Here is a 26,269-nt window from a genome sequence, read left to right on the forward strand (position 1 = left end):
GCTCTGCATGGTCAAACACCACAATATATTTCAGATTTTTTACAACATTATACTACCAGTTGCCCATTTTGGACATCTAACAAGGGCCCTCTTATTGTTCCACGTACTCAGCTAAAGACTCAGGGGGATCTCGGGCACCGAAATGGTGGAATGGCCTTCCTAGTGCTTTACGGGCTGCTGATACGACTGATACATTTAAAAAACAGTTGAAGAGGCATCTTTACAGGCTAGCTTTTGTGCAGCCGTTTTATGTTCATTTGTTGAAATGTTAGTTTAACTTTATTTTTTATTGTTTGTAACTGTGGGTGTTAAAAGTTTTGTATGGTGTACTGCACTTTGTGACTTTATAAATTAACAAATAAAATAAAGTAAAGGTGCAAATGCACTATGCTTATTATGCCTCAGTGAGTATTTTGAAGTAGTTCAATACATTCGAATCAATGGGTTTTGTGAAGAATGTGTTTTTTGGATCATTAAGAACCCTAAGAACATATCAAAAATATCAAAAGGGTGAGATAAACTGTAGACATATAGCACTAAACATTTCAAACCGGACTGTCTGCTGAATTATTCATCAACATTTATCCAATCACCTATAAAATGCAAATAGTATTTTATGTAATTAATTTTTTTTTAGCTATGTGAGTCTACTTTTTTTAGATAGATAGATAGATAGATAGATAGATAGATAGATAGATAGATAGATAGATACTTTATTAATCCCAAGGGGATTAATGATAAAAAACAATATTATATTAAAGAGTGATAACAATGCAGGTATACAGACAGACAATATCTTTGTATAATGTTAACGTTTAACCCGGGTGGTAATGAAGAGTCGCATAGTGTGGGGGAGGAACAATCTTCTCAGTCTGTCAGTGGAGCAGGACAGTGACAGCAGTCTGTCGCTGAAGCTGCTCTTCTGTCTGGAGATGACACTGTTTAGTGGATGCTGTGGATTCTCCATAATTGATAGGAGACTGCTCAGCGCCCATTGCTCTGCCATGGATGTCAAACTGTCCAGCTCCGTGCCTACAATAGAGCCTGCCTTGCTCACCAGTTTGTCCAGGCGTGAGGCATCCTTCTTCTTTATGCTGCCTCCTCAGCACACCACTGCGTAGAAGAAGGAGCTCGCCACAACCGTCTGATAGAACATCTGCAGCATCTTATTGCAGATGTTGAAGGACGCCAGCCTTCTAAGGAAGTATAGTCGGCTCTGTCCTTTCTTGCACAGAGCATCAGTATTGGCAGTCCAGTCTAATTTATCATCCAGCTGCACTCCCAGGTATTTATAGGTCTGCACCCTCTGCACACAGTCACCTCTGATGATCATGGGGTCCATGAGGGGTCTGGGCCTCCTAAAATCCACCACCAGCTCCTTGGTTTTGCTGGTGTTCAGTTGTAGGTTGTTTGAGTTGCACCATTTAACAATTTTATTCAGTTTATTTAATTTTTGAAGAAAACTGGGATATATTGAACAATTTGTGAACTGTCATTTAATTAAGCTTTTTTTAATGTTTTTAAGACAAGCTAATATGCATTGGTTAATTATTTTTGACTACTTTATTATTCTTTATCCTGCATCATAAGTCAGGCGAATAAGTTAAGTGACCATTCACTCTATCTTTTTATATTTGTGTCATGTTCCCATTGGATAGAATTTATTTCTCTTACCTCTCTAAAGCTGACACTAAGCATTTACACTGGCAGTAGTCTCATCAGTGAATTTTGCTTAAAAGTGGGCAGGAGCAATGTGACGGCTCACTGAGTGTCACATTCTTAAACCAATCAAATGCCTCATGGAGGCGGTGCTCAAAAAAGGGGCAGTGATTTCGAAGTGCAAAGATCTGAGGTGCTCTTGTTAACTTGGACCAACAGACAGCAGGCTTTGGATAATACAATAAACCGTCTACAGTCAAAAAAATCTAAAAATCCTATTAGACATATAAATGTGTGTTGCATGTGCAGATAGCACACTGTACATTTTAAAAATAAACATAACCTGTTGCAAGGGAGAAAAATATTTCAGTAGCATCAGATTATACTGTATGTTGGCATTCAATGGCATCAATGGACGAGTGGGAAACGTGAACGAGATGTTGTTGCAGGTGCCGTGTATGCTCTCTGTGGTTCAGCATTATGATGATGGTGAAGGAGTCAATGTAAGCTTGAAAATATTGGTAGCTATATGCAAAATATCAAAGCGAACTTTATTGTCATCTCAACCATACTGTATATAAGTACAGTATACAGATAGATGAAATTGCGAAGTTCAGGGTCCACAGTGCAACAATATGAAGTGCAAATAAAAAGTGAAAATTAAATTAAAAAGAGAATTAAAATTAAAATTTAAAATTAAAACACAAATATGCATTTGAAGTAAACAGTGTGTCACATTTTGTCAAAAGACTTGCCACTAAGAGGGCTGATAACAAAGAGTCACAGGAGATGCACATTTTCCACCTTCTGACTCAAATAACAAGAAATTTAACATTACTGCCTAATTGGAAACCAACACGTCATGACAAAATAATGGCAGTGTTTAAAAACGTTGTATATCCATATACCACAATGCTTATCTAAACTGTGTTTGCTGTTGTTATGTGTATATAGTGAAGCAATAGTCAAAAGGACAGAGACATATTGTAGCAGACAGAGGCACTTCTGAAACGTGTGGAGTCCAGTAGCTGCGGTGGTCCATGTGTGTCTGTCTGCCTGTCTCACTGTCGTGTGCAAATTAATTATTAAGCTGCAGTTACCTTGTGCAATTGAGCTCCTGAATGGATAACAGCAATGTTAGCTTTTTAGTTTCACTCAGTGTCAAGTGTTTTTTGTTCATTTTCTTTTGCTCTCTCCCTAAAACCCTGGCAGCAGTTTAAAACATACGAACTGGCGGTATAAAATGTACGGACTGGAGAAATTGGGGATGGGTGTTTAAGGAAGAATTTCTGTTTTAAGATACACCTGTAAGATTTTTGCCCACATGAAACCACCAGCTTTTATGTAATGCATTTGAAAAACAGGTTCTTCTGCTTTGTCTTCTCACGAACAAATAGAACATAAGGAGCGAGTCAGTGTTTGGCTTTTGTTTGACTATTGTGGATTATAAAGGAAAGCCTTAAATAAATCTCAGTAGTATTCCTACTGAAACTGCTTGCATCATACTAGGTGGTCTAGCTGTAAGTGTTGTCACAGGGCATGATGGCCTTTGTGATTTTCGGAGAACTGATAAGTGTTTTGAAAGTTCTGGGTGCCTTTTTCTTTTTAGTACTGAGATAACAACAAACAGAAGTAAGGCCTTGAGGCTGATTACACATTTATTTCGGGCCTAATTTAGGTAGTTAATGACAGATAAAAATAAAACTAAGACCTGATTTTATTTTTTTTACTAATAATTGTTGAGAGCATTCAATGGGCATAAATGCATGCTAATTATTAAGTATTCTTACTTCATCAAATTATTGTTACATCAGAAACCCATTTGGCAGCCCTAAATTAGTGGCTGAGATTTGTCCCTGATGGCTCCCAAAAGTGGAGACTTATTGCAAGGGATGCCAATATTCTTGATTACTTAAAGGAGTCGGTGGAAACTGAATAATAATTAGCTTGCTTCTGTCTTTTTTTGAAAAATACGAGGGAGAGAGTCAGTAATAAAACAAAGAGACTGTGCACTCAAATGTAAATATTTCATATTATTCTTATTATTTCATACTAGCTGTGTAAACAGTGCTGTAAAAAGCCCGGGGTCCTAGAAATGATTGAAATCGGCGGTTATGTTTTGCCGACGTGCTCGCCTCACTTGTGTATTAAGTGAGAGTCTCTTTCTTCCAAGGTTTCGTTTTGCGGACCTCACTTGTGTATTTGTGGCTTATGCAAGTTTGTTTTTTCGGAGGTGGAGCCCTTACCCCGACTTCACCTCTCACTTCTGGGCTGGACAGACACACACACTTCCACATGTAGACGTCTATATATAAGATTATTTCATATTTCAGCTGTCAGTGTCAGGGGGCCTGACCCTGCAGAATTAGTAAACTTTACATATTTTTCTCTCTCATGAAATTGGTTACTCCAAACACAATATCCATTGTTTTGGATGACCATTAGCACAAAGAATTCTGGGAGACAGATATTTGCACAGATAGGTGGGTGGCAAAGGGAATACAAGCCAGAGTTGGGTATGCATTGTAGAAAGAGGGAAAGCTTGAGGAACTCGGATGAGGCTGAAGACATGGCAAATCGGTCCCAGTGGCAGACTAAGCGGGTAAAGAAATCTGCATAATGTACAAACACCAGCAAAGAGGGCTGGATGATTTTATTTCAATACATCTTTCTTTTGCCTGTCTAATTCCAGAAATGTCCTTTCCAAATCATCCTGCAATGTAGATGCTTTCTACTGGGACTCAGGACTATTCCAATATTTCCCATACGTAATAAGGCTTCTGGAGTTTGCATGTTCTCCCCGTGTCTGCGTGGGTTTCCTCCGGGCACTCCGGTTTCCTCCCACAGTCCAAAGACATGCCGGTTAGGTGGATTGGCGATTCTAAATTGGCCCTAGTGTGTGCTTGGTGTGTGGGTGTGTTTGTGTGAGTCCTGCGGTGGGTTGGCACCCTGCCCAGGATTGTTTCCTGCCTTGTGCCCTGTGTTGGCTGGGATTGGCTCCAGCAGACCCCCGTGACCCTGTGTTCAGATTCAGCGGGTTGGACGATGGATGGATGGATGGAATAAGGCTTCTGACAAATGGCTACCATCACAAACTTAGCAAAGAAATACAACAGTATGCTTCCACTACCTTAGAAATAATCCTCTGAGAGCTCAGGGAGAGCAAAACAAACATTGTGGAAGCAATATTGAGTATTAGGAAGAGCAGATTGAGGCTAGGCAGAGAGATAAGACATGGGGGTGCTTCATAAGGACATATGGGGCATCACAAATATCTGGGCTGATACATGTGAGGACAAATATATGATTTAACAAAATTGGCAGTCTTTTATGAAGACATTAGGGAGATAAATATAATAATAATTCAAGTATGACATGTCATCACGTCTGGAGAAGAAATGCATAGTGAATTACAAACACCGGAATATGAGCAAGGCTTAGGCAGCTGGAGATGTAAGTGTCAGACTATAATGGACATATTTTTGGGAACGCTGGATGATTAATAAAGCACAGAATTGTTTTATAGGGAGAGTGAAAATAATAAAGTTCTCTGACTGTTCATTTGAAGAAGTAAATGAGAAACCTTATAAAGAGAACACCCCAGGAATACAGCAGCACCACAAGATGGCATCAGAAAGAATACTAGTAGGAAACCATCATTATTAATTATGGTGTGGGTCGGTGACGCTGCTTTTCTACAGGAGCAATAATATGTTATCAAGAGACTCGTTTAATTCTGTTACTCCAGTATGTGATATAGAGGCTACCCAGTTGTTTTAAGATGTTCTCATTCAGGACATTTTTTTTAAGATTCCACTATTTCTAGTATTTTTATTTGACAATTCCCTATTTTCCGTCAGTTTGATGTCAGCCAGTGTCCATCTTAACTAACCACCAGACCCTCATGTCTGATATTATTTGGCTACTAATAATTTCTTAATAGTGGATATACATGTACAATCATTAATTTGAAATATCAAAACTTACGTGCGTCTGAAAGCCGTGCGGATATCCACTCCCTCTGGGGCACGCGCCTCTGAAAAGAGATACACAGAGAAAGAGTTGATTATGGTAAATAAGAATCACCGATCAGTCCAGTGTGGTAGGGTTTCACATCTTCTGAGCTTCAATACCGTGAACGATGAGATCAAAGTTGGAGCTGTCAAACTTGTCCTTGGTTGCCACTTCGCACCTGTAGGCCCCGGCGTAGTTGGGCTTAGCACCAGTGATCTGCATCTCAAAAGTATACACCTGGGAACAAGGTAAGAGGGTCAAGTCACAGAGAGGAGCCATCCCCATTGAAAAACGAATAGAAGGCAGTGATGGGTTGTTCAGGTCATTCTGGATTATTAGCCTGTTTTACATTCTTTTATGACAGCATCTAAGCGATACCACACTGCGTTGTGTCAGCATATGGCACTGCTTGCAGTGAGAGGAATGTGGTTACTATTACAGAAAATATGAAAAATTAGACAGTTAAAATGGATTTTATTGCAAAAATGTTTTCCAGTACTAGAACCAAGGTGCATACTTGGGCTAAAGGACGTGTCCTACTCTGACAGGCTAAGGAAATCAAGACCTCTTTAGTGCTGAGTAGAGAAGGTCGTATAGGAACCTATTATTTCTAATCACCACCTCATTATGTGTGAAATAAGCTCATGTCACAGCATCACACGGCACCCATATATAAAACTTGGTTCCCTATTACTTCTTCTACTGCCAGCAACTTTATTGACTAAAGACCTGATCTATTAGTGGCAATTTGCGTTCCACCAGAGACCACAGATAACACTATTGATACAATAATGGAATCTACAGACAGCATTTTGGGAAAACTCTGGATGAAGTTGTGCCGATTAAAAGGAAAACAACTACATCCTAATGTAAAGAGTTCCCTGGTATGACGATCACTTTCACAAGCTAAAACAAAACACTTGCAGGATGGAGAGCAAGTACCTGGAAGGAAAGCCTTCATGGATTAAAAAAGAACAAGTGATTACAGGAACTGATTATTTCTCAAATTTAATAGATAAGAATAGAAACACTCCAAAATTCTTATTTGACTTTGTATCCAATTTAACTAAGAGGCATGCAGAAATATCACCCCTAATTCTATGATATTGAGGACTTTATGGATCTTTTGTGAAAATTGAACTTATGTCTGATACAATTTCTAACAGCGCGATTGTAAATGTGCCCTCTAGCATCGAAAGTGACTTCAGGTGTGTGCAGGAAAGCCCTGATATCTTTAACACAATCACTTATAAGGAGTTTACTCAATTTGTTACATCATCGAACTGGTCGACTTGCATTTTAGAACCGACTCCGACTAAGCTATTTAAAGAAACATTCCTGTAATGTGGATATCCTACATTAAACCCTCTATAAACATCACTGAGATCTGGCAAAGTACTGTAACAAGGCTTCCTAAGTTAGCAGTTATACCGCCCATAATAAGAAGGACGATCTGGACACAAGTGTACCGCCCAATTATCATCCAACTTCAAACATTCCCTTTACTGGAAAGATCTTCGAGAAGGCTGTAGCACAACACTTGACTCTGGTTCTTCTGAAGTATAAGATTCTTGAGTTATTTCACTCAGGTTGAGTCATTATAATAGCACAGAAACAATCCTGATCAGTGTAACAAATGGACTAGTAATGTCCACTGACCAAGGAAATATTTTATAACTGAATCTGCTGGATGTAAGGGAGCTGTGTTTGGTACAGTTGACCATTATATACTATTGAAAAGACGTGAAAATGTTACGGGGAATTAGCAGATGTGCACTCTCATGTCTTAAATAATACCTAACTGGGAGATTTCACTTTGTGAATATAAACTCCTGTTATGTATGGAGCTTCCCAGGGTTCTTTCATGGGTTGTTGTCCCTGTGCATGTTACCTCTAGGAGATGTAATTCGTAAGCACCTTAGTTTCCACTGTTATGCAGATAATACCCAATTGCTGAACATGATACGGAAGTCAAACTGTCCCAAGTAGAATCCTGTATAAATGAAATCTAAGACTGGACAAATAATAGTTTTCTGATGTTAAATTCCAATGAAACAGAAATATTGCTACTAGGTTATAAGGATGTAAGGAGTAGGTTGTCTGACTTTTCAGTCTGGTAAATGTTTTTTTAACCACACCATGTGTTACAGTAACAGATTTAGGTGTCACCATCGATGCTGAGCCATCCTTCAATGCTCACATAAGTAATGTTTGTAAAACAGCATTTTCCATCTAAGCAATATTGCAAAACTAAGATTGATGTTACCTCTGCAATGTAGAAAATCTTGTGCTTGCATTTATAACTTCTAGAACAGACTACTGCAATGCACTACTAAGTGGATGCTTGGCAGCTTCTGTTAATAAACTTCAGTTAGTCCAAAATGCAGCAGCAGGGTACTCTCTAGAACCAGAAAAATATTATCATACATTGTTGTCTAGCCTTCACTGGTTACCTGTCAAATTTTGCATTGATTATAAAATCCTGCTTCTATCCAGTAAAAGAAATTTGGGAACAGAGCGATAGACAAATTTGGCCCATTGGAAGATTGGTATTGTTGCCTTTCTTTTGCTGCAGTCATCTTTTTTGTCTTTTTTAGTTAGGTTGTCCTAGCAAAGGACACTGGAACGGACTATTGCACAAAATAATAACATTATGGAATGAATGGTCAGCTCAAATGTTGATAACATGCTCTGTCTTTATTCTTTCCAGCTATCCTGGAATCTGCACACTGAGGTCATTTTGTAACAATCAGGATAGAACTGAGAGTGTAGAGGTGATTGAACCACTAGGGTCAAGTGACCACGGTATAATACAGTTCTCATTGTTTTGTAACAGTGTGAATGCAAAGAATAAAATTGTTAAGTTTAACTTTGGTAGGGCAACTTTTGAGCAGATGCGACAAAGTCTAAGGAGGTTAGACTGGGATAAGCTTTTAAGTGTGGAGACAGTGGAGAAACAGTGGAAGAGGTTTAAAATGTTTTATATGGAATGCAGGACAGGTACATACCTAAATGTGGAATTAATAGGAAACATAAAAAATAAACTCTGCATTACATTAATAAAGAATTGAAAAAGAAGCTGCAAAAAAAAAAACCAGACAAATAAGGCGTATAAAACTAATAACTCCTGTGTAAGTCACAGGGTATATGAGAACATGAGGGCAACCATTAAGAAGGATAATAGGGGAGCTAAAAGGAAGCTGGAGAGGAATATAGCAGATAAAGCAAAAGACGACCAAAGAGACTCTTTCAGTATTTTAGTAGTAAAAGAACAGTCAAAGGGGAGGTCAAGTGCATCAGGAATAGTAAAGGGGAATTTAAAGATACAGACAGTGAAATAGTGGACACTCTAAACATGCATTTTTCTGAGGTCTTCACAAGTGAGGAAGTGGATAACCTCCCAGTGGTAAACAGGACTACTAAGGAGGTACTGAGGGATGTGTAGAGGGAGAAGTACTGCTCAGATTAAATAGGCTGAAATCAAACAAATCACCAGGACCAGATAATATTTACCCTCAAGATCTTAAGGAGGCTAGTGAGTACATACAGTATATAAACCCTTGAAACATATTTTTAGGAAGTCATTGTGCATTGGGGAGATTCCAAAGGACTGGAAAATGCCAAATATTTTCCTATTATATAAAAATGATGACCAGGTAGATCCAAGCAACTACAGGCCAGTAAGCTTAACATGCATCACAGAAAAATTAATGGAAGGAATTATTAAGGATAAGACTGAGCAGCACATGGCAAGTACAGGTTCAGAATTCTATGAGGAAGCAAGAAAAGGATATGATCAAAGTGGAGCTTATGATATTATTTATCTAGACTTTCAGAAAGTATTTGATAAGGTGCCATAAGAGAGGTTGAGCATCAAATTAAAAGAAGTGGGAGTTCAGGGTGATGTCTGTAGATGGGTGCAGAATTGGCTCAGACACAGGAAGGAGAGGGTGATGGTGCGAGGAACCTTATTAGAACTGGCTAATGTTAAGAGTGGTGTTCAGCAGGGCTCAGTGCTAGGGCCCTGCTGTTTTTAATAATATATAAATGATTTAGATAGGAATATACAGTAAGTAACAAGGTGGTTCATTTTGCAGATGACACCAAAATAGGTGAATAGGAAGATAATCTGGAATCTGTTCATTCATTACAGAGGGACTTGGACAGCATACAGGCTTGGGCAGATTTGTGGGAGATGAAGTTTAATGTCAGAAATAGTAAAGTATTACACACAGGAATCTTAAGTTTGAATGCACAATGGGAGGTCTGAAAATTAAGAGTACACCTAATGAGAAGGATTTAGGAGTCATAGTGGACTCTAAGCTATGGACTTCCCAACAGTGTTCAGAAGCCATTAAGAAGGCTGACAGAATGTTAGGTTATATAGCACGATGTGTGGAGTACAAGTCTAAGGAGGTTACGCTCAAGCTTTATAATACACACATCTCTGTAAGCCCGCTTGTGACGATATGGGTTCCACTCCATGCTCTTCCTTCTGGGAGCTCTTGAACCCGACAACATCAGTAATGTCACCGATGAGCTAGGCAGTGAGGCACAACATAGCAAGGTGATGGTGCATAAAAGTGCCAAGTGCTTTTATTTAAAATCAACAAACAAAAACAAAGTGCAGTGCTTCACAAATCAATCATTAAATAAATAATCCAGAAAAACAGAGGTGAAATCATGAAGGTTAAAATCCATTAGAAAAAAATCTTTTTTAAAAACAACGAGGTTAAAACAATGGCTGGAAGCTGTCCTTTTAAAATCAGCCCAGTGCCTTTCTACTGGTGACTCCCCTGCTTCTCCCGTCCAGGCTATACACCAGGGGAGCCTCCCTACATGAAGCTGACCTTCTCTCTGCCTTCTCCTGCTGGTTTGTTCACCTCACCGATCCCTGGCTCTGGTAGGCTCCACCAAACCGCGACTTGGGCTCCCCAGCAACCAGGATGCTCACGCTGGGGGGGTTCATTTCCCAAGTCCTGACTCCCGCTGCCTTCTTGGCCTTACGCGGTGAGCCATCCTCCTTCTGGTCACTCCCGCTCTTCACAAAATGCTCAGCGGGAGCGACCACAATCGACTGCTCCTTGGGTGCTGGCCAAACACCAAGGCTCACTGCTCAGCTGCCCGCTCTCCTGCGCTCGCTCTCCCACACCGACTTTCCTCTACCTGCTTCCAGTCTTCTTCTACTGCAGTCTCCGTTTCTTTCTTTTCCTTCTTTCTCTTTCCTTTTTCTTCTTTCCCCCTAGCTGCCTCGCACTTCTATTTATCACAGGGACGTGGATCAGATGTGGCAATTAGTAGCTCCCGGAAACAATTACAGATGTGGACGACTCCTCACCTGTGCACTTAAGTGAAGATCGCCCGCATCACAAATTTCCTGGGAACCGCTCGGCCACACACACCACGCCCCCTCGCTAAGACGCAAATGTGGTGATTATTTATTTAAAAAGTGGCCTTTTTGATGTGAGCTGTGGACCCGCTACACCACACTGCTCAACATTATTGGCGATCAGGCCCACTATTTTTTATCAGCAAATTTAGTGATGAAGTTGGAGCTGTGTCTGGTCACAGTCATAGATGAACAATGAGTACAGAAGGGAGACTCAGCACACAACCCTGTGGGGTGCCTCTCTTGAGAGGAGGTTGGAGCTGTGCTGATATGGAAAGCCTGTGAATACTTTTCTCATGCAGTGCACTACTGTCATCTTACCTTTGTGTTTCTGTCAAAGGTCTCCTTGAGCTGCAGGTGCTTGCCGGCTTTACTAGACAGATCCATCCATTTGCCTTTGAACCATTTAACGGTGGGCTTCTTCAGCAAGGTCTCTGTGGCCACCTTGGCAGAAAAAGTGATGTTCTCACCTATATAGAGGACAGAGTAGCACAGGCAGTCCAGATCTTCTTAACCATTTCAAAAGTAAAACTATGAGGTTTCTGGAAAGAAACAAAGCAAGCTCTTATGCTACTTTCTCTGGTTTGGGTTAAAGGATCGGATCCTGAGCCTTGTTTTGAAGGCATACATGTGCACCATAACACTCAACTCCCCTTTACTTTTTGTGTACGTGACCTCTTGGCCTGCAATTGCTTAGAGAGATGATAATGGGGCCGAATGTCACAGCACTGCACTTTGGGATTGATGTATTCATCTTACCCTGACACCTCAGCTGTGGGTCATGTCAGCTCTGATGATGACTTCTGGCACCGAGATAATATTACCCACTGTAGCTGCTTGCGCCAAGACACAGTTACATTCTTACCTTTTATGACCTCTCTGTTCCATGTCATGTCAACTAACCATGATGACTTTTGGGATATTATTACTCATTGTGAACTCTGTGTTTTCAGGATGGGGCATTTGATAGTGCAACATTCAGGATGGAAATATTCTTACCCACTGTGACCTCGCTACTTTGTGGCTTCTCCAGAAAGAGGCCTATCAGATCCTGCCTCGTGTTTGCTTGCTGCCTGTCAGCTGGAACTGTATGAAATACAAAGTAATAAGAGAATTTACACAAAATAAATTGTCATCCGTGCTCCCCATATTGTCCTTTGAGATACTGAACATTTCATCAGACGTTGAGTCAAAGTCAAGTCAGCTTTACTTAAATAGCACATTTAACACATCTACAAGTTGACCAAAGTGCTTTACAGTAATAATCCAATACTCAGTAAAACACAGTTCATAGAAGCTATAAGCTAATAAATATAAATACAAATTAATAACTAAATAGCTTTACACAATATTTATACATAAAAATCTTAACTAATTTTAAGAATTCAACCTTTACTGTGAGCCAAACGCCAGCGAATAAAAATATGTTTTTAATTGTGATTTAAAACTATTAATCAAAGCGGCAGCTCTTATTTCACAAGGCAGATGGTTCAAAGCCTCGGACCACAGCTGCAAAAGCACAGTCACTCATGAGCTTCCTACGTGTTCACAAAATACAAAATAATAACTGATCTGAGGACCTGAGAGCCCTGGATGGTAAATATGGAGCAAGACAATGAGCAACATATGAGTGAGCAGACCCATGCAGTGCCTTAAACATGAACAATAAAATCATAAAATTCACCTAATTCTCTACTGCAAGTCTGTGAAGGGAAGCCAAGATGCAATGTCTATTTCTGGTGCCAGTTAACACCCTGCAGTCCCATTCAGAACCAACTGGAGGCTGGACACAGATGATCAATAGACACCAACGTAAAACAGAAGTGCATCTCCACACCTTCATTCTATCCATCCATTCATTTTCTGCCTCACTTATATCTAGGTCAATGCTAGAGCAGCAGCATTAGGCTTCACATTGCAGCCAACCCTGGGTGAGTTGCCAGTCCATTAAAGGGAATATTTATTCTTTTAGGACAATTTAGTGTCGTAAATTAAATCTAACATCTTTGAGATGTGTGAGAAAAACATGCAGCAGGATTTGAACCCAGAGGACTGCAACTTGTAAGACACCGTACCACTCCTCATTTTTATATCAACATTTAATACTAGCTGAGGTGCAGTTTCCACAGACTAAATCTGAATAAATTGGTCTGAAACTGAAATTAATTGTCAGCCACTGGGTTACTCCACCTGTCATCATGAACTTGTGCATTCATAATTGGTCAACTATTAGTGTCCCTAAACCTATAGGGATAGGTGGCATCTCCCTGTGACCATGAGCTGAAAAAACAAAAGGGAGGGTTTTAAAAGCTCTACATTGAGATGTGCTGCAGATTCAAAAGATGGGCCTAAGGTGTGTTGAAACTCCCCACCAACATTTCCCCTCTTTGTGATATCAGGTACTCCGTAAACATCCTTTGCAATTTTCATCAGCTGACCAGCTCTTCAGACTTGATTTTCCCCACACATGGTGAAGGTTGTGACTCAGAATCATTTCTTCGCTTCTCTTCTGTCAATGGGAGCAGCTGTCATCTCTGTTGGACAGCTGTCCTCTTGTTCCCACTTCCAAATTTAAACCAAGTGGCCTTACTGTTTTAGAATCTGGCATATCAACCATAATTAAAATTCAGCTACACTTTAACAACAAGTTCTTCGTGTTCCCTAAACAACAGCTTAGTGCACGCAGTTTGCAATTAATTCAGGTTCAAGGAGTCAATTTTAAATGGCAACATTTTGGCCTGGTTGCAAAAGTCTTGGGACTGTAAACAACAAGGATGTCAGCTCCCACAACAAGGTCCACCAGCCTGTGGTCCACTTGTACGGCCCTATAGAAAGGCATCATATAAAATAAATTGTGCTGATTATCCAGATAATCAATTGGACCCAGAACTGTCCGACTACTACTACTACTAGTACTACTGCTACTACTACTACTAATAATACATGTTATTCATATACCGCCTTTCTATTACTCAAATCTGAACAGAATTCCTTTTAAAGGTTTCTCCACAATGACCTGTTTCATGTTTTTTCTGTGGCTGTCCAAGTGGGAACTAAAGGCAAGGCCCCAATTTGTCACAGTGGTCATGCAAAAATAGCCTTCATATGACTTTGTTCATCCATGACGTCCTGATATGTTTTCAAGGTCAGTGGTCATTTTTTTTCAGTCTTCTTGGACCAGAACCCCCTAAGTAGAATTTTCAACAGTAACACACCACATACCTTCATCCTCATGGCCTTCTGGCTGTGAAACTTCACCTTCAGTGGGCACGGTGGTAACATTCTCTGTTTTCTCTGTGAAGAAACAAGAGATGGATCAAGGCAAGGCTGTTTATTCTCTTATGCAAAGTCTGTACATTTTCTAACTTACTTAATCCCATTCGAAGAGACAGCAGTGGAAGAGAACTCAGAGATGAGAGGGTACAGCAAACAGAAAGGTAGAAAGGCCAGGATTAAAACTTAAGGCCAAGCCACCGTGAGACGCCAGTGCTGCCAACTCACAAGTAGGCCATCTGCTTCTTACTGAGATATACTCTCCTACATTTCACTTCAGTCAGTTTTCATTACTATCTCCTCTTATGAAATGTTTTCTCACATACATACAGTCCTTGATCTCAAAGGACTGAAGGATGTTTGAAGTACTTAAGTATGGAGCCATTCTTTGAACACAGCAGAGAACTGAGGACCACTCATCGATCACAGGGCACCCTGAAGCAGATGACCACAATCATTGACAAATTATGAATAAAAAAAAATAATTAATTGTATTTATAAGAACCTTTCATAGCATTGAGGGCCATTGTACTGAAATTAAAAATAGAGACATACAAGGGGGCTCCGCCGCCTGCTCGCTTCGCTCGCCTACCCCTAGCGTTCTGAACCCGTGCCCGCTGGGCAGACACGTGTGAGGATGACGCACGTTTAATACGGAGCGTTCGCCCGTGTCACTCTGGGGCCCCCCACTGTTAATACGGAGCTCCGTCTGTACTATTATGCGGTGCATTGTGGACTACGTAGTGTTTCCCGTTTTAGTTTGTATCTCGGTTAGTCAAGCTTCTGTTTTTGAATCTTTTGAATTCCGGTCTTCATTATCTGTAACCTGCTGTCCATGTGTGTGGCCCCCTCGTTCAACCTGTTTATGACGTTTTACTTTGCTTTCTACTCTGTCTTTCATTTCTGATCTTGCTTTATTCTGCTTTTGTTTCAATGACACCTGGTCCGTGGTGAATACATTTTCCCTTTTTCGAGTAATAATTTTCATTTGTTTGCGATACTGTGATGTTTATCGTACTGTTAATAATGCATGACTGTAATGTGATTCACCTATGCCGTATAGTTTGGACGTGTGAGGATGACATATGTTTAATACGGAGCGTTCGCCCGTGTCACTCTGGGTCTCCCCACTGTTACTACGAAGCTCTTTCCAAACTATTATGCGGTGCATTGTGGAGCACTGCGGACTTTGTAGTGTTTCCCGTTTCACTTAGTATCTCGTTTAGTCGAGCTCTTTCTTTTTGGAGCAGTGCCTGCCTGGTCTGCGGCATTTCAGACGCACGTTGTAGGCGCCTGCATTCATTAATTATATCCAGGCAGGCGCGTGTTTGTATCTCGGTCACTCGAGCTGTGTCGTGTTGAATCCGTGCCTGCTTTGCCTACGCAGTTTGAGACGCGGTTTCAGACGCGTGTCCGTACCATCTCGGGTTTGATGTATGAACCTTTGTGGACTCCGTAGTGTGTCCCGTTTCACTCTGGGGCGGGGCGTTGACTCCTCTTGTTTTACTAGGTCACCTCCTGCGCCTTCACCACGCATTAGTGCCACTCACAATATGGCGGCGACGCCTGTACCTTCCGTATTATGTCGGTTTTTACCATGTTGTGTAGGCGCCTTTGCCTTTTGTACTTTACCGCGCCTTCCGACGCACGATGTAGGCGCCTGCACCTTCCGGGTCCGCCTCCGCTGTGTGGTGTGGATGTTTAACTGTCGTTGTTTCTGCGTTTATATTCTGTATCTCGGTGTGCATGTGTTTCGTGCCTAGGTTTTTTTGAAGCTGTTGTATTCCAGTTTTCATCATCTGTAACCCGCTCTGCATGTGTTCGTCCCCGTTCTTTAATCCCTTTATAAAGTTTTATTTTGTTTCCTACTCTGTGTTTTATTTCTGACCTCGCTTTATCCTGCTTGCGGCATGTCAGACGGTTCGTAGTCTCTCTCGTTTTACTCTGGAGAGGGGGGCTTTGTTCTGTAACCTGCTCTCTATGTGTTTGTTCCTGTTCTTTAACCTCTTTATGATGTTTTACTTTGTTTCCTACTCTGACGGTTCGTAGTCTTTCCCGTTTTGCTCTGGTGCGGGGTGGTGGGGGGCTTTGTGTGGCGCCTGCGTCCACGGGCAGGTCCCTGTGTCCATATCCGGTTTACCATTCTCGTTTAGTAATATGGATAAGAATAAAAATTGATCCTTTAAGATAAAATAATCCACTTAAAAGCAGCAGTACAAATAGTTGAGATGCAGAGGGTTCATTGCGTGAGGGCTCATAGCGGTGGTGCCCATTAAGAGCCTAGTGCATTATTTACTGACCAGAACACAATGAACTAACACACATCTTTCTGTCTTTAGTGAGAACAGCTGGCCTGGCCCACAGTGTAATAAAGTGCAGAGCTAACTGAGATACATCTCTATGGCAGTGCTTTTTTGTAAACAAACAGATGGCAGTACGCATACATTGCGTTTGGATCAAGTTTGTGGTACTGTGAAGGTACAGTATATAGAGTCCTACCACTACATGTTTTATTCATTTGATGAAACATAATGTTTAAAATTTTAAATCAATAAACTGTCAAGTGTACCGTAGTGCATAATATTGTGCTTGCTTGACAGTTTAAAATTACAAAAATAGAATTTCCGAAATCGAAGACTGTCAAACACACGTTAATAATGAGCTCTACATTCTACAGTAGTCCCGGAAAGCAGTCAATGCTTAATTTGATTAAATTTTGAAGAAAATTCTGTACTATGTTAGAACAACACAGTAAATGGGGCCAATGTCTAGAGAACGTACATGTAAACAAATAACCTTATGAGAAAATGGATATTTAGCAGCCAGTGCTAGGACATGAGTTACACAGTTACATGTTTCTAAGATTTTGTGTGAATTACATTTCAGGGTGCAGTTTTAAACATGTTGTTTATCCATTTGTTTCAAACCCCCAAAGGTAGAAGATTATAATAATCAAGCCAAAAGGTGACAAAAGCCTTAATCAGTGTTTCAGTAGCACCGTCAGTGAGAGAAAGTCTGAGCAGGAAATGTTCTGCAGCAGAAAGAAAGCAAATTCAGTAACATTCTTACCATGACCTGCGAAAGACACCCAGCTTCCTAACCTCTGAAGAATTAAAGATGATCCACCCATTGACATCAATACTAAAGTCACCAAGAGATTTAAAAATGTAGGAGTCCTAGAACCATGGTCTTATCTCCATTAAGTTAGCTGTGACACAACCAAGAAGTAATGTGACTGTTATGATCAATTAGTGAGCCCAGTGAAAAGGCCGAGGTTGGCTTATTGTGAGCATAAAGCTGTGTGTCATCATCATAAAGAGGTAACCTCAATCTGTGCTGTCTAATAATCTCATCCCAAGAGACAAGCTAAATACGACACAATGGTGGGCCATGTACTGGGTCCTGTGAAACACCTTATGTAACTGTAAAAAATGAGGATTTTTGGCTGGACATAGACAAAGATTGCTGTCTGCTAGACAGTTAGGACTAAAACCGTGTCTAGCAGACATCTCTAAAGCCTATCTTAAGACTCAAGGCATCGGATGACCACAGTACGGCCTTATAAAAAGCCAAAAAAAGATTCTGCAGAATAAGAACAGAAGATTGTCATCAACTACAAGATCTCTATCACTGTGAGTCATCAGTATTTACTGTAAGACATTTTTCCTGGAAAAGATTTGCATATTCAGAGTTATAAGGTGGGCAGCACTGAGTCATCTCTGATTCCACTCACATACATGCAGTGGACCTCCACGAGATCATCTAACGTGCATGTCTTTGGGGATGTGAGAGGAGAATCCTCTCAGACTGGCCAGTAACTGTCATCTCTGTCAGCTGTTCTTTTGCCAACCATGTCAAATCCTGGATGGGCAATTTCCACACAGAGGCTTCAGGTGCCCTGTGACCCTGCCCTGGGTAAGAGGGATAGGAAAATGAATGGGAGATGAGCTCAGGGCACTGGATCCATGAGGCAACAGTGCTAACCACTGCATAACCCTGAAATGGATTAGATAGGTCTGAGAATGTTATGTCTCTTTTGGAGGGCACCATACTCAGACTGTCTCCTGTGGGTCCATATTTTGGCTACTCTTCATTTGCTGCTGCAGCCCAATGCTAATTTTATTGTTTTCAGACTGTGAAGCGCAAAACGGATAGTGGAATGTGCAACAAATACTAAAAGGCCACTTAATACACCCCCCCCCCCCCCCCAATAAATTGAAGCTGAGCAGTATGCACAATCATAACCAAAGGGGAGTATCCATCCATAGCATACATGATCCAAACCCAGTCAGTTCACAGAGAGCCATGAGGATCCGTTAATCTGTTCCAGGTGCATTGGGTGCAAGACAGGCACCAACCGTGGACTCCTTCTATTGCACCCAGTCAGAGTTGCAGTGTTCGAGATATACTTGTTCTCATTACACCCAGCACTTTCTGCTGTGACCCAGCTGTGATTCACTAACACATCTGACAGAAGTTCAGTACCAGTCACTTATGGACAGTCTGTTTACATTGAACCTTGAGGACTAACATTTGATAAGACCTGGCTGAGGATATGAGCCTCCAGCTCGGTCCTCAGCCTCAAGCTTATGCCACATCCTAAGCACAATGGTTTAATATCTTTGGCCTTACTTCTCAAAATGTAAATCTTGGAGGACGTAGTTTTAAGTAAATGGCACCCTCTCCTGGCTCTTGGCATGTATGACGCGTCATCTCAGTTCAGAATACTCTCAGCATTGACGCTGGACCTCATTGGACAGTGCTGTGTAAGAAGACTGGGATGGAGAGCTTGTATCAATAAAGGGGCTTAAAAATAAAAGAAGAGCTCTTTCAAACCTGCAAGGCTTTCAAGTGTTTAGGTGCACATAAGGTAAAGTCAGAATTGTTAACTTTGAAAGTTTTCAGTACAGAATCCACAGACAGGAGCATGTATGAGAAACTAAGACACCTCCTTAGCTTAATTACATTTCCTAACCCTCCATGACTGAAGACTGTGGTATTATTAAATGACACGCCAGACTATTTCTCATGTGGCCAAGGTGTGTGATCTCTTGGTCTGTCATCTGCTGCCAAGTGGCAGATCTATAAAGAAAATGTGTTTGATGAGCATCAGTGGAAAATCATGAAAGGTCAGTTGTTCTTATTATCAGCCCCATGGAGACTATTAAAGTACATAGTGATAAAAAAAATCAATAGGCAGTGGTCAGCAAGTACAGACAACTAATGACTGAGACAGCATCAAGAACATCAGCTGAGGAATGGGTCATCCTTGCAAAATGTTAAAAATACCTGCTAATCCAATTCAGGGTGGCAGGAGACCATATCTCAACGGCATCTGGTACAAGGCAGGAACCTTCAGAGCATCACGCTATCGCAAGACCCACTTCTTACACACCCTCGCGGACCCTCACAAGGGGCCAATTAACAATTAATGATTATCATAAAAAGAGGCAAAGGCAGAAAGGGGATGCTATTCTTTCTTCTCTTCGATTTCCCTTTAAAAAATGGCAGTTGTATGTTCACGCTAGTTGGTGGTAAATGTTGCCTTGGTAAGGACATAGATGAGCCGTGGAGGAATGAATTTAATTCAACTGTTTTTCATGATTTATACTTTAAATGACATTTTCATTTACATTTAATTCTACAGGGATATTTTTTTTTAACAAAATGTTGCTATTTACCCAACTTTCATCATACCTGGTACTCCTTTAACCTCTTTTGCCAACTTGGCCTACGTGTCTGTTTATATTACTTATTGGCCTATTAAAGCAAATTCTGCCTTAGTGCATTTTGTCAAGAATTTAAGTCCATTCATTTTTTCAGTTCTGGTTTCCTGGTTTTTGTGTGTGTGTGTAGTTTTGTAGCACAGTGATTAGCAGCTCCTCTGTTGAGTTTCTAGCCCAGGCATTGCTGGTATAGCATTTACACATTCTCTGTATTTCTAGTATTTCTGTGACCTTTTTTCAGGTTGTCCAGCTTCCTCCCACATATCTTCCATCAAATAATGACTCACAATTAGCCTTGCATGAGCAAGGGCTCATGATGTACAATGTTCAGATGAGGGCTGCCTTCTGCCTTGTCTCATTATCCATGACTGTAATGAAATATGAGAGTTCAGAAAAAAGGATGGTTGTTTTCATGACTCTGTGTTTGTGAATTTTGACCTTTTGCTCGCATCCCCGACCCTAGCTTTATGTCATGATTTTGGTTTCTGTTTGTCTACCTTCTTAAACCTGACTTCCAGCCAGTGTTTAACATTTTTGGTGTCTCCTGTAAGTAGAACTGCTGACCTTTTTATTGCTTGCCTGGCCTATGGGCTTTCTTATTGGATTTTGCCTCTTGCTGAAAGAATCCTGCAATTTGAGTCAACTATTGTCCTTCTTTATCAATCATTTGCATCTTAACTATGAAGAACCCTTTGTCTGTCTTATCTAAAAGGCAGTGGAAAAAACAAGATGCGCCTGGAGGTGGACTCAAATTGGCTGAGATAAGATGTTGAACAGTCAAGGGTTTAAGGATGAATTTTCCAGACAATCCAACAATGCCGAGATGATTTTCGCAAGCACCAGAAGTAGAGGCAAACCTTGAACTGATTATTTGTTTGCCCTTCTGAAGGTTGTTCTTTACACTAAGCGCCACTCAGACACCCTACATACACCAAGGCAGCCTTATAAATTCAGGGTAAGCACTGGCATGAAAACTAAATGCCAGACAGAACTGTTTAGGATCTCAAATGAAGCTGTGCAAAGCAGAGAGCCAGCACTGGAGCACACATTGAAGTGTGGATTATCTGCTTCATGGTGTTAAATCACCAACTCCAAGATGAGAAAACAAAATGTGCAGATCTCAAAAACATGACTCTATTTGTTTTCTAAACCTGTTTATTCCAATTGTAGACCGTATCAAAAGAACCCAAAACTCAAAGTGGAATTGAACTTGGAATGAACAAAGCAGAAATTAATGTGTGAATGAAACAGCGGGTGCACATTAAAAGATCTCACTAACAGACAGAAGGTGACGAGAGCATGCAGATGATATGGTTTTATATATATCGGACCCAGAAAACACTGTCCCTGCTGTTTTAACAGCACTAACAGAATTTCAAAAGATATCTGGTCTTAGAATTAATCTGAATAAAAGTATACTCTTTCCAGTGAACTCACAAGCATATAATATTAAATTAGAACCCTACCTTTTACCATAGCAGATCAGTTTAAATACCTAGGGGTAAATATCACAAGTAAACATAAAGCTCTTTATCAACAAAATTTTGGCGTCTGTATGGAAAAAATTAAGCAAGACTTGCATAGATGGTCAACCCTTCATCTCACTCTAGCCGGAAGAATTAACATTGTTAAGATGAATATCCTTCCTAAACTTCTCTTTTTATTTCAAAACATTTCAATATATATCAATAAATCGTTTTTTAAACAGTTAGATTCAATAATAACCTCATTCATTTGAAACTCAAAACACCCACGTATCCGAAGAGCGACCCTACAGAGACCTCAGGCAGAAGGTGGCATGGCTTTACCTAATTTTCAGTTTTATTACTGGGCAGCAAACATACAAGCCATAAAAACCTGGACACAAATAAATGCACATACACAGGCTTGGTCTGCAATAGAAGTAAAATCCTGTAGTACTTCTTTATATTCCCTGCTCTGCTCTCCAATAAATGAAAGTTATCGCAAATATACTAATAACCCAATTGTGCTTTACTCACTCAGAATATGGAACCAAATTAGGAAGCATTTTAAGATGGAAAATCTTTTATCAGTGGCACCTCTGCAAGAGAATCACCTCTTTCAACCTTCGCAAGTATATCCAGTTTTTAATACCTGGAAAAGTTTTGGGATTAAAATGCTCAGAGATCTTTATATAGACAACATATTTACATCTTTTGAACAATTACGTTCAAAATTCAACCTCCCAGCTACACATTTCTTTTACTATCTTCAAATTAGAAATTTTGTTAAACAGAAATTGCCCGATTTCCCCCACCTTGCACCCTCCACAATGCTGGAAAAAATACTGCTCAATTCCGAGGAAACAAACACTATTTCCGCAATATATAAAATCTTATTAGAGTCCCTACCTTTCAAAGATCCAAGAGGACATTGGGAAGAAGATCTCTTAATCAATATATCAGAAAAGGAGTGGAAGGTAGCAAAGCAGAGAATTCACTCGAGTTCTATATGCGCAAAGCATAGAATTATTCAACTAAAAATTATATATCGAGCTCATCTGTCTCGCTTAAAACTGTCCAAAATGTTTCCAGGCCAGGATCCGACCTGCGAGCGCTGCAACTAAGCTCCTGCCTCACTGGGTCACATGTTCTGGGCCTGCACCAAACTAACATCATTTTGGACAAAAATTTTTAAGTGCCTCTCAGACAGCCTTAGTATCACAATCCCTCCTAACCCATTAACAGCTGTGTTTGGTGTCCTTCCAGATGGACTTGAAGTGGAGAAGGACAAGCAAACAGTGATTGCATTCACTACACTTTTGGCACGCAGACTTATTTTGTTAAATTGGAAGAATCCTAATTCTCCTCTTATAAGTCAGTGGGAAACCGATGTTTTATATTATTTGAAATTGGAAAAAATCTAATTTTCAGTTAGAGGATCTGTACAAAATTTTTTCAAAACTTGGCAGGATTTAATCAATATTATTTTAGAATAAGAGAATTAACTATTATTGCATTTAACTCCCTTCTCCATCTCTTATTTATATAGATATTTACTTCTCCCCTTCTTTTGTTTAATGTTGCCTTATTAAAAAGCTTAAAGAAATTTTCCTTTAGCTAAGCTCTCCTTCTCAGGGGTGGGGTTTGATTTGTTTTCAAATTTGTTGGGTTATAAATTGATCTGTTTGTATGGAATGATTACAATGAAAATTAATAAAATAAAAATATTAGAAGGTGACGAGAGCTAAACCTCATCCTGAGAAACACTTTCCTTTCATCAGCATCATTATTGTTCAGTTTGATGCCAAACATGCTAGTGAAACTTGAATATTGGACAGTTGTTTTCAGCAGGGCAATCCCAATGCACAAGATGCTAGTGAAGGGCACACTCTCATTCTCTTGCTACCATTCACCAGAAGGACCTTTCCAGGTATAGAAAATGCCACTGAAGACCTTATAAATAGTCCATGGGAAGCAGCTTCCTAAAATTGTTTGTAATTTTCTATCTCAACATTATTCAATCAACTTGGTAAATTTAAACATTTGTTTTATTTGTCAAAATAAAGGAAAACCAATCTGTCCATCCATCCATCTTGCATAGCAGTTTTCTCCAGTATGTGTTAGTAGGCAACTGGACTTTTACCTGCAATACCAGATATGAAGCAAAAGCCATTTCAGGACAAGATAGTAGTCTACTTCAGGGCACACACATTAACACCTACAGTGTTTAAGTTCATCATTTTCAGTTCATCTGGTTGTATTTTTTGGACTGTGCGTCGAATTTCTCATGAGCACAGGAAGAACATGCCAAATGGACATAAAAGTCATACAGTCAGAAAATTAACCTACGTTCAAAACTCTGAAGCAGTAAAACTAACTATTGTGCCACCCTGCCACCCATAAGTAATATAAATGCCCAACATGATCCTTAACATGATCACACAACTATTTTTTTTCTCAAAATACGAGTACAGCACTCTTAAAGTATATAAAGTTTTAAAATGCACATTTTCAACCACCTGCCTAATATTGTGTAGGTCACCCTTGTGCCGCCAAAATAGCTCTGACCCATCAAAACATGGACTCAACAAGACCTCTGATGGTGTCCTGTGGTATCTGGCACCAAGACATTAGCAGCAGATCCTGTAAGTCCTGTAAGTTGTGAAGTGGGGCCTTCACGGATCAGACGTGTTTATCCAGCACAACCCACAGATACTCGATAGGATTGAGATCGGGAGAATTTGGAGGCCAAGTCAACACCTTGAACTCTTTGTCATGTTCCTCAAACCATTCGTGAACAATTTTTACAGTGTGGCAGGGCGCATTATCCTATGGAAAGAGGCCACTTCTATAAGAGAATACTGTTGCCATGAAAGGGTGTACGTGATCTACAAAAATCTTTAGGTAGGTGGTGTGTATCAAAGTAACATGTACATGAATGCCAGGGCCCAAGGTTTCCAAGCAGAATATTGTCCAGAGCATCAAACTGCCTCCACTTCTTCCCCTTGTGCATCCTGCTGCCATCTCTTCACCAACTAAGAAATGTAAACACACCTGACCATCTACATGATCTTAAAAGAAAACACGACTCATCAGACCAGCCCACCTTCCAGTCCAGTTCTGATACTCACAAGCTCCATTGTAGTCACTTTTGGTGGTGAACAGGGGTCAGCATGGGCACTCTGAGCGATCTACAGCTACGCAGACCCATAAGCAGAAATCTGTGATGCACTGTGTGTTCCAACTCTTTTCAGCATTAAGTTTTTCAGCAATTTGTACTGCAGTAGTTCTTCTGTGGGACTGGACTGGATGAACTAGCTTTCACTCCCCATGCACCTCAATAAGAATTGGGCAACCATGAGTTTGTTGCCCATCAGTTTGTCCCTTGTCAAAGTCACTCAGATCCTTATGCGTGTCCATTTTTCCTGTTTCCAAAACATCACCTTCAAGAACTGATTGCTCTCTAAAATACCTCACCCCTTGACAGGTGCCATTATAATGAGATGATTAATGTTATTCATTTCTCCTGTCAGTGATTTTAATGTTCTGATTGATCGGTATACATCTTACACCTTGCATAACAGTTGATTAATTTCCAAATAAGCACAAAAATTAACACACTCGCAAAGTGTCCCAATTGTCCACAGTATCTGAGGAAATTCTTCACTGTAGAACACATCCAAGATGTCTTCAGCACAGGCCTAGACATATGCCACACAGGAAAGGGAGCAGTCATACTGTAGATAAGGATCAAATGCAGCACGGTCAAATTGCACTTAATAAAAGAGGCTTGGGCAACACAGCAGCTGTACTCCTCTCAGTGGTCTACAATGTGGAATGACCCTCTACCTATGCTAAAAATGCAAAAGTGGCTTTAAATAGGGAATGCCCGACCTGAACTGGACACCTCACTTATGAGTGCTGCTTAAGGACAAGATGTTTTCTCATCAGCTTAAGGCCACAGTATGCTTCAGACAAACACATGGCCTCTTCAAGGTATACACAAACAAGACTGGGCACTTTTGAGCAGGACAGAAAAGTAAACTTGAAGTTTCTGAAGCTGGCAGTGCAGTGTGACCGATTTGTAACTAAATTACTGGACAAATGCTTGGAAAGGTACATTTGACATTAAGAAATATAATGGGAAAGTATGTAATTGTGGAAATTTGCACTCTGCAGAAGTAAATAGTGTTGCTTTTTAATTTTTGGAGTATTGACCTTCATTACTTGTTGTCACTCACATCAACATCACACCAAAGGAATTGTTTTATTTATGTCCATCATTTCTTCCTCAAGTACAGCTAACTTTATGATGGCACTTTAGAAGGTGGCTTTATTTTTTATTTTATTAAAATTAAAAAACATTCGATACATGCCAGTCAAGTTTAACAAAACCAGGTTTGAAACAAATCGACCCCCACCCATGAGAAAGAGAGCTAGGCCAGCAGAGAAACTTTAATAATAGTAAAAATATGTAAATACATAAATGAATAAAAATTGATAGAATAGAAAAAAAGGGGAGAGAACCCACTCCCTCAATTTAAATGCTTATTCTAAGATGTTATTGATTAGATCCTGCCAGGTTCTGAAAAAAGCTTTGCACAGATCCTCTAAGTGAGAATTTGATTTTTTCCAATTTTAGATAATATATAACATCAGTTATCCACTGACTTAAAAGAGGTGAGTTAGGATTCTTCTAGTTGAGCAAGATAAGTCTATGTGCCAATAGTGAAGTGAAGACAATT

At 40.2% G+C, this 26,269-nt stretch overlaps 1 protein-coding gene across 1 annotated transcript in view; it reads right to left on the bottom strand.

Moving 5' to 3' along the window:
- Positions 1 to 26,269, bottom strand: part of mybpc3 (myosin binding protein C3) — a 92,438-nt gene that overhangs the window by 50,815 nt on the left and 15,354 nt on the right. Inside the window, exons 3-7 of the mRNA XM_051923198.1 lie at positions 14,285 to 14,356; positions 12,062 to 12,148; positions 11,384 to 11,532; positions 5,793 to 5,910; positions 5,647 to 5,695 (exon numbers count right to left, since the gene is read on the bottom strand). Coding sequence (XP_051779158.1) covers positions 5,647 to 5,695; positions 5,793 to 5,910; positions 11,384 to 11,532; positions 12,062 to 12,148; positions 14,285 to 14,356 — 475 coding nt within the window. The remainder of the gene's footprint in view (positions 1 to 5,646; positions 5,696 to 5,792; positions 5,911 to 11,383; positions 11,533 to 12,061; positions 12,149 to 14,284; positions 14,357 to 26,269) is intronic.

This window comes from Erpetoichthys calabaricus, chromosome 2 (genome assembly GCF_900747795.2).
Source record: "Erpetoichthys calabaricus chromosome 2, fErpCal1.3, whole genome shotgun sequence".
In the NCBI taxonomy this organism is placed as follows: Eukaryota; Metazoa; Chordata; class Cladistia; order Polypteriformes; family Polypteridae; genus Erpetoichthys; species Erpetoichthys calabaricus.